This window comes from Lutra lutra, chromosome 12 (genome assembly GCF_902655055.1).
Source record: "Lutra lutra chromosome 12, mLutLut1.2, whole genome shotgun sequence".
Taxonomy (NCBI): domain Eukaryota; kingdom Metazoa; phylum Chordata; class Mammalia; order Carnivora; family Mustelidae; genus Lutra; species Lutra lutra.
In genome coordinates, this window is record NC_062289.1 from 86054913 (window position 1) to 86069670 (window position 14758).

Genomic DNA, 14758 nt, shown 5'->3' on the forward strand with positions numbered 1-14758 from the left:
ATGCTTCTCCCTACAGCACAATGAAGATCCCGGACTTTAGTGATCCTGGATATATACATATTTTAAATCACTACTTTGTGACCATTTAAAATGAACCTTAAAATGTCCACAGTCTACAAACTGGCAGCACACAAGAATCCCTGATCCCGTCTTTCACCCTTATCCCATGCCCCTGAGTCTTACTCCTCCTGTGACCAGCCTTGGGCTGCCCCCACCATATCCCCCAACCTCCTGGCTAAAGCGGCTGTGGCTCTCGGCTGGTGACTGGACCCAGACGCCTAAGTGGCCCCAGTGGCCAGGCTTCTTCCCAGGCAGAAGTGCATGATGCTCCCCTCACTGCGGGAAGCAGCCCTTCTTTCTAGAGGTGGAGAGAAAATCAGCCCCATCTGGGTTGGGAGGGCAGGGTGGCCCCAGGTGTGACAAGCCTGAGACCTGGATACACCCATTAGGCCCATAATCTCACCCGTGCAAACTGGTCCTTCAAGAAACATTTACTCAAGTAGGACAATGTTCACTGCAGTCCATCGTCCTACTTGAGTAAGTGTTTCTGGAATTACCGTTCACCCATCCATGCATAGAAATGCTATGCAGACACGGAAAAGAATGCAGCAGGACCCTATAAACTCCCTCTCTTACACAGGGTGTATAAGTTATAGATATAATTGTAATATATATGGATTATAGGAATATATATATATATATGTATATATATATATTCCGTAGTCCTCAACCAGGAGTGATTTACCCCTCAGAGGACTTCTGGCAATGTCCGGAGATATTTTTGTTTGGTGCAGCTGGGAGGTGGGGGGTGCTGTTGGCATCTAGTGTCCAGGAATGCTGGTAAAAGTCCTGCAGTGTACAAGACAGCCCTTGACAGCCCTGAGGTATAATAGGGTGAGAGATGTATATAATGGGAGAGAGAGAGACAGAGAGAAGGAGGAGGAGGAGGAGGGGGAGTGAGGGAGGGAAGTAGGGAGGGAAGGAGGGAGGTATCTTGATAATACATGTAAAAACAAAGGATTTATATTAAGGCTGACTTACGGTGGGTTCTTGTGATTTACAGAGAACTTTGAAATTCTAATCTGTATTGTTTAATTTTTTTTTTTTTTTACAATGATCTTGAACATCTTTAGTAATCAGAGGAAACAGGATTTAAAAAAAAAAGTTGTCCCACTTCTCTAAGTAGCCCTTCAAGTGTGCGGTGTGTCAGTGATGGGGTGGGGGAGTAGGGGAAGAGTGCCAACACACAGATGTGTGTTCGCACGTGCACACACACACACACCCTCCTGTTTGATTTAGTCGAGGCAACTGAAACTTAGCAGGAGTGAAAGCTGGGTCTGGCATTAGCCACCCTAACACCGCTTCCCTTGAGCCTTTGAGTTCCTAAGAGGAGGGAGGCAGGACCCTACTGCTTGTAATGCTGCCTTCACAAGGTCAGGAACTTACAGATGATGCCTTCACTTCTGCTCAAGCGAATGTTGATAATCATTGGGTTCTCTTAACACTAGTCTCTATGGCCCATATGTGTGAATTCAAAAGGACACCCCCTCTGAACAGATTGAGAAAAGGGACCCCTTCTGTGTGGACATGGTTTGGCAATTGAGTGGGGGTTGGATTTCAGCCCATCCATTCATTCACTTGTCTCCACCAGATGTCTGTGCAGTCTACATCCTGAACAACTGCACATGGTGGCCCTGTCTCTTTGACATTAAACTAAACTCGCCGTCACATCCTCTTCTGGGAGAAAAACAATTACTGTCTTGCGCATCCCTGTGCCATACATCTTTACTGATGCTTTTCCTCCTCGAACCTCAAGAATGCTCACACTCCACTCCCAGCAGTGTGGAGGGTCCCCAACCAGGCTTGGACGTCCTTGCCTTGGGCGTCCATGAATGGGGCAGAGAGGCACCGTCCCTGGGAGGGAAGCAATCTACACCCACTCCACGCTGGGATTCAGTTCCAAACTCCTCACACAAGTCCTGTCTTTGATGCAGTCGAGCAGCCCCTGGACCACCGCAGCCTTCAGCAGCTCGTGTTCAGCAACTACATCGCAAGAGAGTTTCGAAGCAGGGACTTACATTCAGAGAACGTACCCGAGAAGGGGGATGATCCAAGGCTCAGGAAGAAGTTAACGGGTTGAGACAGACGGGGCGACATTTGTACCTTAACCAGAGAGAATAAATGTTTTCTTCCATAATCCTTGCGCCTCCTCACACTCATTACAAAGAGACTGGACTAGGCTTCTGTGAGCCACCCTGGGATGGGGTAGAGAAATTAGGACAGAAGAGCTGAGACAGAAAGCAAGAGTTGTATGAGGTCACCATGACACCTGAAACTCCCTGAGATTGGGACCAGAACAAACAGCTAGTACTTCTGAAATTAGAAATTAACCTGTGATAGTTAACGGATGTGATTTTTTTGCCAAATGAGCCATATTCTTAGAATGAATGCGAGGCCTCTTTCTCTTCATTTCTCACGGGGCCTGTTTAAGCACATCTATGGGAGAAACATTCCAATGGCATCCTAAAGGAGAGGATGTCATGGAAGCTAGGCTCTGCAGAAAAGGGCTGTGGTCCTCTAGTTAACACTCCAATAAATTGTGGCCCTTAATAGAAATAGTCCTGAGTGGCTGTGGAAGATCTATTTCAAATAAAGAGTTACAAGGATTCAATAATAATGACAGCAGGGGCATCACACACTCATACTCTGCCTTCATGGGAACTAGCAAAGGATCCTCTTTATTCAAGGCACTTCTGTCAGAGAAACACCAGGAACAAATAGACAACATCCTGTTTATTTGAACACAGCTTCGGGATGGATTTCTAGCTGCGGGATGTGTGGCTGCATGGTATCTATAGGCCACTGAGGCTGCAAAGAAGATGGAAATGGGTAACAAGGCAGCCACACAGCTGACAGGCCAGTAGTAGGGACGGCAGCATTACCGGGCAAAGTGAGAGGATGGCAGGGACCACCTCCCCACTGAAGACAAGCCCAGGGTTGGCTGGTGAGCCCCTCTCAGTCCTTCTCTTCCCCATGGGTGATGATGTGCACCAGGTTCTTATAGTCCAAGTTGCCAGTCACATCCGGGGGGAAGGCGGCGAACATCTGGTCAATCTGTAATGAACCAGCAGCACGTACTCAGTGTGACGGGAGGGAAAGCAAGAGGGACCACCATGTGCAGGTCCCCGTGCTGAGCCAGAGGCAGCAGGCCTGGGGTGGTTGTGGGGACACGATGCTCAGCTCCCCCTCCAGGAAGGCCTTGTTACCCCACTGCTGCAGAGAGCTGTCAGCCCCAAGGTCATGGCCTTCCTGGGGCAGCCCACAGCCAACTGATCAGGGTGGGATCCAACTTGGGGGCCTCTCTCCATGGCTCCCTGGGAGGTGGGGTGCAGCCAAGACACTCTTTGGGCCTGAGCTGGGGGTCAGCAGCTCCCTCCGTGCCTCCCTCCTCCCTTGCCCTTCCTTGCTTTTCTGCAGGTGCTGACACCACGGGCTGTCCTGCGGGGATGTTCCTGGGAACCCAGTCCAAAACAGGTAAAGCAGGGATGACAAATGCATGTACACAAAGGGGCTGAGCAGGTTGTGTAAGGGAGCAAGGGGGCCTGGTGGGGACTGTGGCTAAAAGCAGTCATACAACCCATCCAGGCAGAGCCAGCCAAATGCGGCCAAATTTGGAGGTCAGACTTTTTGAGGGAATCTGACTCTTGGAGGGAAACGAGAAATCTAGATTTTTTTTTTCAACATGCAATTTCCACATTTAAAAAGTATTGACTAGTTATTTTTAAAAAAATACCTCTCAGCCGGGGTGCCTGGGTGGCTCAGTGGGTTAAGCCTCTGCCTTCGGCTCAGGTCATGGTCTCAGGGTCCTGGGATCGAGCCCCCCATCGCATCAGGCTCTCTGCTCAGCAGGAGGCCTGCTTCCCCACCCTGTCTCTGCCTGCCTCAATGCCTACTTGTGATCTCACTCTCTCTGTCAAATAAATAAATAAAATCTTAAAAAAAAATACCTCTCAGCCAATACTAGCTAACACTTACACTGTCCTTGTCATATACTTCAACACTTTATACATCTTAACTGGTTTAATCCTCACAGTGTACTACCAGGAAAGTTTTATTATCCTCCCCACTTTATAGATGAGGGAACTGAGGCACAGGGAGGTTAAAGAGCTTGACCCAAGTCACCAAGCTGGTAGGAGGTGAAGGCAGGCTCTTTTAAGTGCTTGAGTTTTAGGGGGAAACCTAAATACAATGTTTAGTGAAATGTGAAAACTGATGGCTTCAAGCCTGAGAAGGGGCTATTTTAAATACTTCATTAATAATATCAACAGGGCTGGAGCACCTGGGTGGCTCAGTGGGTTAAAGCCTCTGCCTTCAGCTCGGGTCATGATCCCGGGGTCCTGGGATCGAGTCCCGCGTCGGGCTCTCTGCTCAGCGGGGAGCCTGCTTCCCCCTCTCTCTGCCTGCCTCTCTGCCTGCTTGTGATTTCCGTCTGTCAAATAAATAAATAAACTCATAAAAAAATAATATCAACAGGGCCGTTGATATTATTAACAGGACTTTGGGCGAATTAGCAAAAGTGCCCCTTCTTCCAGGCATATTACTGCCTCCTACCAGAAAAAGTCATATATACGGCTTAAAATATCTATCTATATAGATATCTATCTATCTATCTATATATATATTACAATGGGACACTTTACTGCCATCTGCTGGAACACAATTGAAACCAGCAGATAACTCAGCAGTGTATTTTACGAGCACAACAGCCAGAAGAATTGCACAGTGCGGAACCTACATGACAGTATGTGGCACCAAATGACCCTCACTCCATCAGGAAATTGGTGCTCAAACCAGGGCTCCGAGCACTGTGAAGAAGGTGGACCTAAAGTCAGACAGACCTAGGTTTGAATCTAGGCCCCCGCGTTTAGCACTGGTGGTGTCCTTTCAGGCAAGTGACTAACTTCCCTGGGCCTCAGTTTCCCCATCTTTAAAGGGACAATACTACTAGTCCCTACTTCATAGGGTGGTTAAGAGAATGAAATGAGGTAGGGGGCCCAGAAGCAGGGTCTCTGTCAGTGTGGGGTCAGGGGTGTTTAGGAAAGAGGGTCACTCAGGAGCTAAGGTGATTGTCCAAGATGCCATTACCTCCTCTTTGGAAAATCTCTCTGCCTGTGTGGTCAGCATCTCCCGAACGCTACCAAGAGAGAACAGCAGGTGTTGGCACCAGGTGTGTCTGTGGGAAGCAGGGAACCCCCATGTCCTCCCCTACACATCCCACTCACTAATCAGCCTTGAGCACTCCTTTGCCTTCAGGGTCAAACACTTTGAATGCGTTGAGGATGGTCTCCTCGGGGTCTGCCCCTGAAAGAGAGAACAGGGTTGAACATGCCATGGGTGGCCGGGGACCCACGGTACCCCAGGAGGCAGGGCCCAGCTCCCTCCAAAGATGGAGGGGCCAAACCCAGGCTGTTTTGCTTGGAGGAAAGGCCCTGCCTTCCTCTGAGTGCTGAACCTTGGTAATCGGAAAGAGTGGGCTGGGAATCCAGTCACTTCTGAGCAAACCCGTGCTGAAACGTGAATCTAGATTTAGAAAGACTGCGATCTGAATCTTAACTCCAGCATTTGCTAGCTGTGTGCCCATAAGCAAGTGGCTTTCCATCTCTGAGCCTTAGACCAGGGATAAGAAGAGAACCTACCTCCTAGAGGCTAAACAAGGGAATGCATCCAACGTGCGTGGCATGACATCTGGCTCAGGGTACGCCTTGGAGCAATGGGAACCGCTGCTTTTATTTTTTCTCCCCCCAGGGTTACTCTGCCTTCATCTCCTGCCAACCCTTGTCTGCCCTCCTGGTGCCCTTCATGCCCAAAGATGAAGGTATACACACACACACACACACACACACACACACACACAACACACACACGCGCACAAATGCAGACACACATACACGAATATACATATATGGACTTACACATGAACTTACCCTTAAGTTTCTCCCCAAACATTGTTAGGAACACAGTAAAGTTAATTGGACCTGGAGCTTCCTTGAGCATTTCATCAATTTCCTCATTTTTCACGTTCATACGCCCTACAGCAGGAAACACACAGTCAGGGCCCCCCAGGCTGGGTCAGAAATAACTCTGAGGACCCTGGCATCTGCCCTCGTAATTATACTGGAGGGAATCTAGAATAGGGACAATCAGAGATGGAGTGGGCACGATCAGATTCACTGGAAAAGATGTTCTCCACAGTGTCATTTATAATAGCCAGACAGCTGGAAACATCCCAAACACCCAATGGGGGGAGGGGCTAGCTATTTTTATAATAGTGTCTTCAGAACCCAGGACATTTTAAACAGATATTTTAACTTTTTACTTAAATGGGAAATGCTCATATTATAAATTATCCCTCTCAGTTGGAGGTGAGAGAGACAGATCAGAATCACCTGAGGGAACTTTTTCTGATTATAACTGCTGTAACCCACACAGCCTTGGAGATTCCGATATTAGCATCGGCCACAAGCCCATATAGCGCCTTTGTGCAAATTTTAAAAGCCACTCCTTCTTAAGATAATTTATGTTTTAAATATAAAAATCTGCAGTGGCTGCAGACATGAATAGTAATCTGTAGAATAGTGTAATGCATAGCCTGCACAGCTGTTCATGGTCGCCCTGAGTTCTGGGAGTGGGAGTGGAGAGGGGTGAGTGGTTGCAGGTTGGACACATATATTTTGAAAAAGCTCCATATACTCATGCTCACACTGTTGAGATGTTAAAGAGGTGAATCCAAAATAGAATGATTCTAATCTTAAAACAACCACAACAAAAAACCCACAAAAAACCAGATGTACCTAGAAAAGACTTAGAGGCTGAAATGTGACAGTGGAATGTTTTCCTAATAGTTTTCTTATTTATACTTTTCTGAATTTTGCAAATTTTCTCTAGCGAGCTGGCATTGCATTCAAAATCACAAAAAAACACATTTTAAAAGAAAAATGAAAAATATGTCAAGACACTTAAAGCCTCAACACTGCTGTCTTCTGAAGCTTGTCTTAAAGGCCAGCCATGATTGAGCTGTTTCTTTGAAAAATGACAAGCTCTTGACCTTTACAGTGGTCCTCCCTTCTACCTTTCGGGAGGGTGGGACAAGGAGACCCTCCTGCAGGCCTGGCAGGGGCACATACCAAGAGCAGCAAAGGTGTCCCTCAAATCATTCTTGTCGATGAAGCCATCCCTGTTCTGGTCCATGATGGTGAAGGCCTGTGGAAGGGGTAGGTTGGTTGGTCAGCCCAGGAGAAGTTGAATGGAGGAGCCTAAGAGATTGGGCTATGGACTGGGGGAAAGGAGATTCTGGGATTCAGGGAGCATGAAGGCCATGAGATCGAGAATAAAAAATTGGAAACTGCCTGGCCGTTCCTTAAAATGTTAGGCATAGAGTTACCATAGGATCAGTAATTCCAGGGCTAGGTGTTTACCCAAGAGAACTGAAAACATCTGTCCCCATGGAAACCTGTGCCTGAATGTCCTAGCAGCTTTATTTACAATAGCCCCAACCTGGAAACCGCCCACGTGACCACCAACTGATAGATGGGCCCACCGTGGTCCAGCCCCGTGATGGACTCCTCCTGAGTGAGAAGAAGGAAGGAGAGCCTGACACCTGCTGGAACACGGGACACAGAGGAGGCCTGGCTCAGGACACTGAGTGAGAGAAGCCACGGCAAAAGGCCATGTGCTGTATGATCCATTTCCACGAAATGCCCAGAACAGGCAAATTCATGGGGACAGAAAATAGATGGGCGGTGGCCAGAGGCTGGGGGAGGGGGGCAAGGGGAGTGACTGCTAATGGGTACGTGGTTTCTTTCTGGGGTGAGGAAAATGTTTGGAAGTCACAGCTCTGCGACTTCAGTAAATAACCACCAAATTGTGCTGGTAGCATACAAAGGTGAATTTGGGATTGTGTGAATTACATCTCCACGAAATTGTTATTTAAAAAATCAAGTTAATACCCAGGTCCCCTCCCCGACCCCGACCCCTACCATCAGAGCCCAGTTATCTATAAAATGGGGCTGGTAATCTTTCCCAGGGAGCGCCCATGAACACTCCCAAGAGCCTTTTAAATGCCCAGGTCAATTTACAAATGACTTATCATTTGCATGGTTTTTTGAGTTCTTTGCAGCTGTTTCTGAAAGTATTTGCACCTCCTCCCCACGCCCCCCAGCAGCTGATCTCATTCCAGAGATTGGGACAGGGTGAGGGGGAAGGGGCATGGTGTCTTCTCCCTGCAAGGTGACAGTTTCAAGTTCAGATATGAATATTTCATCCTGGGAATTCTTTCCCTGGGGGCCTATGGGACACAACATTCCTGTGATCTGAACATTAGTGAGGACAAAAGAGTACAAGTGTTCATGTCCCACTTGGAGCCCCAAATTGTTTCCCTTTTGATACAGAACCCACCTGGCTCTGCTGTGTATTTTCCTCTAAAGGCCCAGGTGGGAGTGTGGATGACTCAGTGTGAGCCATCACGACTGCTGGAAAATTAATTCAGAGTCTATCCTTCTAAGCCTGCGGGCAGTGGCTTAATTTGGCCTAATTGGTACTTAGGTTTACTTAATAAGGCTCATTCCCATAGAATGCGATGGCGTTTCCACCTGGCTAGTGTTCAACAATGGGGGACTATATAATTTAAAATCCAAGAGATACTCTTTATCATCTCTCAGTTTGGCAGAAATAATATTTTAGGCTATTAATACCCAATGTTGATGGAGGTATAGGGGGAAAAAGGCACTTTCTCCTTTTGAAAAGGCTGATGGGGGCAGGGATTAGTACAGCATTTCTGGAGGGCCGTTGGGTCTGGTTTTTAGTTCCTTGACCCAGTGGTTCTGCTTTTAGGAATTTACCCCAAGGAAACAAGCAAAGATGTGTTATTCATAATCGTAAAACAGTCTAAACAAAGGTAACCTGCAACCGTAGGGAGTGGTTTCAATAAATGATAGAAAATGTTGATGAGGAATTGCCCAAAAGAAAAATAGCGAAATAGTTTAAAAGTATATACGCATAATACAAAAATGACAATATCAGAATGTTAACTGATTATGTCTGAGTGGTGGAATTGTAGGTCGTTTTTATGTTCTTCTTTGTGCTTTTCTGAATCCCCCCCCCACCCCCCTGGCCAATATTTTCAACAAGAAACGTGCTTTGCTTTGATGATCGAAAAAAAATATTAACAATAATTTCTTTAAATAGTCCACGCACATGTTGAGGCGGGATCTGGCGTTGTTTGGAGGATTAAAAACATCTAGCCCAGAGGTTCCTGCCTGGAGCGTTCTAACAGGTGGGAATCTCCCTCTGGGCGGATTTTTCAACAGCTGCACCCACCTCCTTAAATTCCTGGATCTGGGTCTGTTCGAACATGGAGAACACGTTGGAATTGGCGCCTTCTGCTCTCTTCTTGGCTTTCTTCGGTGCCTGGAGGGGGTTGCAGGGGAGCATCAGTGAAAGGAGTCAGAAGCTGGGGAGTTAGAGAACTAGGTCAGGGGGTCCTATCTCTGAGCGGGCCTCAGCTGCTCATCTGTGAAATGGGGGTATGAGGCCCACACTCATCTCGAAACGGCGATATCGGAGGGATCAGAGGATACGGAATAATGTGTCCCCAAGTACGCCGGTTCTGGTGGAGCTGTAAGCCTTGCAGAACCTCCTTTGCAAACTAGGGGAGGTGGGGATGCGTCTCGGTCTCCAGTCTCCGGGGAAGGAGGCAACACTTTCGGACCAGCCCCAGCAGGATCCAGCCGCCTTTGTTTCCGTGCATGTCACAAAATTTCCCTAACGCACAGAAGGAGGATTGATTGGAGGGGGGGGAAACGTCATGCTCGCTGAACCATGAGGGACACCCTTATGAAATGACACTTTTTCAGAGTGTTAAAACCCACGGGTCCTCCCTCCCCCATTCTCCTTTGATCCGGGTAGCAGTGAAATCTCCAAATCTCCGCTCTAAATGCTCTGCCCTTGTGTAGGCACACAGTGCAGAGAAGAGCGGAGTTAACTTTTGTCCCTACCCTGCCCCATGTGAAATAGAGCAAATGCTTGAACACCATCCATACGTGATTTAATTTAATCCCCCAGTCAACTAGATGAGGTTTTTTGGTAAAGATTTTATTTATTTGAGAGAGAGAGACTGAGAGGGGAAGAGAGGGAGAAACAGGCTCCCCACTGAGCAGGGAGTCCTACTCGGACCTTGATCCCTGGACCCCTGGGATCATGACCTGAGCCGAAGGCAGACGCTTAACTGACTGAGCCACCCAGGCGCCCCGCTACTACTACCATAGCCATTTTACTGGAGAGTCAGCCTGGGCTCAGAGAGGTTGGGTCACTTGCCCAAGGTCACACAGTCACAGAAAGGCAGAGCGCAGTTGCACTCTGGAGTCTGTGCTCCTAACCATTCCCCCAGGCTGGCCCTGATTTGGCGGCTTCCTGCTTTGGGAGGGGGGACACCTAACCAATAACCCAGGGAGACAGGTTTTAAATTTGCAAGTTCAAAAGGTGAAAACAAAAAGATTCTTTTCCCCAGCTGCCTGAACAAGAGAAAAGAATTACAATTTGATCCTTAAAAGCGTTCAATCCCATTTTGCAAGCCCGGGGAGTTATTGATTCCTCCAGAGGTCAGTAGACAAGCCATAAAAAAGCCAACTCTCTTATTTTGTTTTTGCGAGTCCCTGGGAGCTGCTGTTATTTGTGGCTTATTGGGGCATTGATTGGGGTTCCTCTGTGCGCACATACCAAGCACTGCTTTTTTTACCAGGGTCTGGGGCCCTCAAAAGCCACCTTTTGCCCCCTCCCCTCTTGTCCTCTGCTCACAGGTGCTGTTTCCTAACCCCCCCACCCCCCCACCCCCCACTGCATCACCCCTCAGAGCCCTCACTACTCACCATGTTGGAAAGGACACTGCACTGCTTCCCAAGAAGAATCCCTCGGGCTGCCTAGCTCTCCTCAGCTGGGGAACAATAAATACTCCCTCTCCATGTTTAAAAATAACCCCATGACCACTTTTGGCAGTAATAGGTGAGGCGGACACCACCTAAGGCCCCCCCAGCCCATGCCGTTCTTCTGAAGTAAGGGGAGCTCACTCTCCACCCAGTGACACATGAGACCCAAAAAGGCACTCAAGGTTAAAGAGACAGGAGGCTGGGTCACAGGGAAAGATGCTGCATGCTCTCGGCAATACTTGGGCGGCAGGCATTTGTGCTTGTCAATTTTGAGAAAGAAAACTGCAGAGAGGAGACTGCTACAATTCTCTGATGTGATCAGGGTCCCACCCCAGGGCCTTTGTACCTGCACTTCCCTCTGCCCGGAGTGTTTTCCCATCAGACCTCTGCGAGACTCTGTCCCTCACCTCCCTCAGATCTTCGCTCAGGTATTCCCTCTTTAGTGAGACCTCCCCATCACCCTGTTTAAAATAGCCACTCACCCTCTGCCTTCCTGAACCCCTTCTCTGCTTTGTTTTTCTGCAGAACACTTATCCCTTCCTGACATACTATGGAATTCACTTATTTATTTTGTTCAGTGTCAGTGAACAGTCAGGTCAGGAGAGCAGGGTCCTTTTCAGTTTTCCCAACTACTCCCTCCCTGGCTCTTAGCTCATGATAGGCGCACAGCAGTGCTCAACGAATACTTGTTGATTGAGGAAATAACATCTTTCACTTACCGAGCGCTTGCTCTGTGCCAGGAACCATGCACACATGTCTCATGCTCATAGTTCATTTTCCAGACACGCTGTGGGTAGAGACCACCTTATCCTTTGTGTCCCCAGCTTTCATCCCCCCCACTGTGTGCCAGGCCCCGTGCTAGTGAGGGGGAGACTGCTGCCCAGTGACCAACTCCCTGCCGTGGTGACACTGTGAGTAAGGAGTAGATGGACAGAGATACTAAGACATGCATAACCCAGATAATTTCAGGTAGTAACTCATCCTACATAGGAATGAGATAGATGTGAAAGTAACACGCAGGAGCTGCCTCCCGTTGGCTCCAGGGTCCTCTCTGAGCAGAGACTGGAAGAGAAAGCTCCTAGCAGTGGGGACAGCAAAAGCCTCGGAGCAGAAGGTGAATTGATTGGCTTCTTTGAGGAGCAGAAGGACCTGTGTGGCTGGAGCTGAGGGAGTGAGGGAGTCCGGGGTACCAGGTGAAGCCAGCAAGGCAGGCGGGCTGATCACAGGCTTGGGATTTCATTCCAGATGCAAGGAGAGCCCTAAGGGAGTTCAGAGCAGGAGACCCTTTGTCTAACCTGTCCTGGGGGCTGCCAGTGCCCCGGGACATACTGATTTGGGAACAAGGCCAACAAGCACCACCGTGGAAGGAGAGACCCTATCAAGCAAATGAATCTACAGATAGCTTCTCAGTTGCTCTGATGTTCTGGAACCTTCCATGGGTGATGACGGGAGAAAACTGACAAGACCCTTGGCTCCCAGGAATGAACAAACTAGTTAAAAAAGGAGTAAGGCAGACTCTGCCCTTCTGGCCTGAGTGGCGGGGGGGGGGGGGGGGGGGGGGCTGTTAGAATGTCTCCAACCTGAGAAGGTTTGAAGCAGGAAGAGTGGAGCGATGTAGCCCACAGGGTGGGAAAGCAGACACAATGCATTTGAACCTGAGCTCTGTGTGACCTTAGGCAAGTGACTTCACCTCTCTCAGTGCATAAAGTGGGAATGATAAAAAGACCTCCCTTATGAGGCTTCAGGCAGGGTGAAGAGATGAGGCCCAGGCAGTCATCACTCACCACCCCTCTCAGCTGAAAACAAAATTCAGTTTTGAGGGCACGAACCCAGGAACCATTTATTGCCGTGACAAAAAAAAATGTAAATTCTCTTTTTCCTCTTTCCAGTCACACGCGCGTCAGAATTACCCAGGAGCATCTTCCGCATCTTCCGACAGAATCTTTGATAACAGAAGGTATGTTTTTCTGTGCGTGTGCAGGTGTGTGTACACGTATCCATGTGCATACACATGCAGCACATACACACGCACACACACCCGCACGCACGCTCCCACACCCATGTCTGTGCACATAGCTCAGTCAAGAAGAGCTTTTCTGTCCAAGATTCTCTGACAACCCCAGAATAAATGTTTCCTTAGCTAATAGGCATACCATGGATTTTCGTTAACACCCTTGTGTGAGCAGTCAGGGGCGATAAACGGCCAAGCAACATGGTTGTTGCAGCCGCCGTGGCTGTGCAGAATGTGGTGGGGGGTGGGGGGACCCTGGTTCAGGGGTTCGGATGGGCTCAGGCCCTCCAGAGGTAGGTGGGTGTGTCAGTGTGCCCCCAAAGGGCACCCACACAGCTAGTCCTCAGTGGACATGTTTTATTCAGCTGGATCTTTGGGAGGCGTTCCTGGGGGAGAGTTCTGGTTCAGTAGCTAGAGAGGCAGGGTCTCAAATAGGGCTGTAAACTTCCTGGGACCTCAGTTTCCTCCTCAGGAAAATGGAGACCATACTAGTGCACACCCCATGAGGCTACTGGGGGGTGAGTGAGATTATGTGTGTCAGGTGGATTCTGGGACATGGCGGCCTGAATAGCACAGAGCCCTCGGGCTGCTGCGACTTGGGGCCCATAGGTCGTGTGTCAGGCCTTGGGATCTGTTGAGAGAACTGGAGACCCAAAGGTGCCCCCCCTGCCAGTGGGTTGGTCACCACTGAGGAGTCCCCCCGGAGCCCTGGGACAAAGTCCTAGGAGTGGAGAATCTGGGAAGACTTGGGGTTTGGGTCTATGTAGACTCTCAGACGTTTCAGCATCAACCTCAAGAGTGCGTTGGAGAGGGATGCTTGGGTGGCTCTGTCGGTTATGTGTCTCCCTTCGGCTTAGGTCGCAATCCCAGAACCCTGGGATGGAGTCCCCCATCAGGCTCCTTGCTCATCAGAGAGCCTGCTTCTCCCTCTCTCTGATGCTCCCCATGCTGTGCTTGCTCTCTGACAAATAAGTAAATTAAATCTTTAATAAATAAATAACATCTTTTAAAAAAAAGAGAGAGTGCATTGGAGAGAGTGGGTGGGCTGGAACCTCTCTGTCCTCAAGGCTGAGGCGGCTATATCTTACCTAAGAGCCATAGGCTCACAAGACCCGAGACCCCCTCGAGACCCTCTACCTTTCTACTGCCTGTGGGATTCCTACAGCTGAGAAGCGTTCCCCCATCACGCAAATCCCATGGAGCCAAAGAGAAAAGTAACTAGCCCACCTGAGGTACCCAGAAGCCAAAGAGAAGATGGCCGGGCAAGGTGAATCAGAATAGCAACTTCTAGGAGCACCTGGGTGGTTCAATGGGTTGGGCTTTTGCCTTTGGCTCAGGCCATGATCTCAGGGTCCTGGAATCCAGCCCTACATCAGGCTCTCTGCTCAGCGGGGAGTCTGCTTCCCGCCCCCCACCTCTCTGCCTACTTGTGATCTCTGTCAAATAAACAAATAAAATCTTAAAAAAAAAAAAGATTTCATTTCACAACGTAATCTTAAAAAAAAAAAAAGAATGGCAACTTTTAAAACAATCAGAAAACAAACCCAGTGTGTTGGTTTCCTATTGCTGCTATAAAAATATTATCATAAATTTGGTGACTTCAAACAGCACCAGTTTACTATCTCACCATTCTTGAGGTCAGAAATGGAAACTGGGTTGGCAGGGGTGGAGAATCCTTTCCTTGCCTTTTCCAGAGCCTGCCCACGTCCCTTGGCTCATTTGGGGGCTGCATCCCTCCGTCTCTGACTCCAAACTCTCTGATACTCCT

General features: G+C 48.8%; 2 protein-coding genes across 3 annotated transcripts in view; one reads left to right on the plus strand and one right to left on the minus strand.

Moving 5' to 3' along the window:
- The window catches only part of CCDC63 (coiled-coil domain containing 63), a 42619-nt gene extending 30170 nt beyond the window's left edge, over positions 1-12449 (plus strand). The window contains exon 12 of one of the 2 annotated variants that reach the window (XM_047698172.1): positions 12225-12449. In XM_047698172.1, the coding sequence (XP_047554128.1) occupies positions 12225-12439 (215 nt within the window). In that variant the 3' untranslated portion in view covers positions 12440-12449. Of the gene's footprint in view, positions 1-1994; positions 2199-12224 lie in introns of those variants that run through there. The other variant, XM_047698173.1, reaches the window with a different exon arrangement.
- MYL2 (myosin light chain 2) lies at positions 2779-10993 on the minus strand. Its single transcript, XM_047698174.1, has 7 exons — positions 10923-10993; positions 9376-9465; positions 7185-7260; positions 5985-6089; positions 5283-5361; positions 5146-5194; positions 2779-3114 (listed from the first exon to the last, which is right to left on the minus strand). The coding sequence occupies exons 1-7, from the start codon at positions 10923-10925 to the stop codon at positions 3016-3018; spliced, it is 501 nt and encodes a 166-aa protein (XP_047554130.1). The 5' UTR covers positions 10926-10993; the 3' UTR covers positions 2779-3015.
- Positions 12450-14758: the final 2309 nt, after the last annotated feature.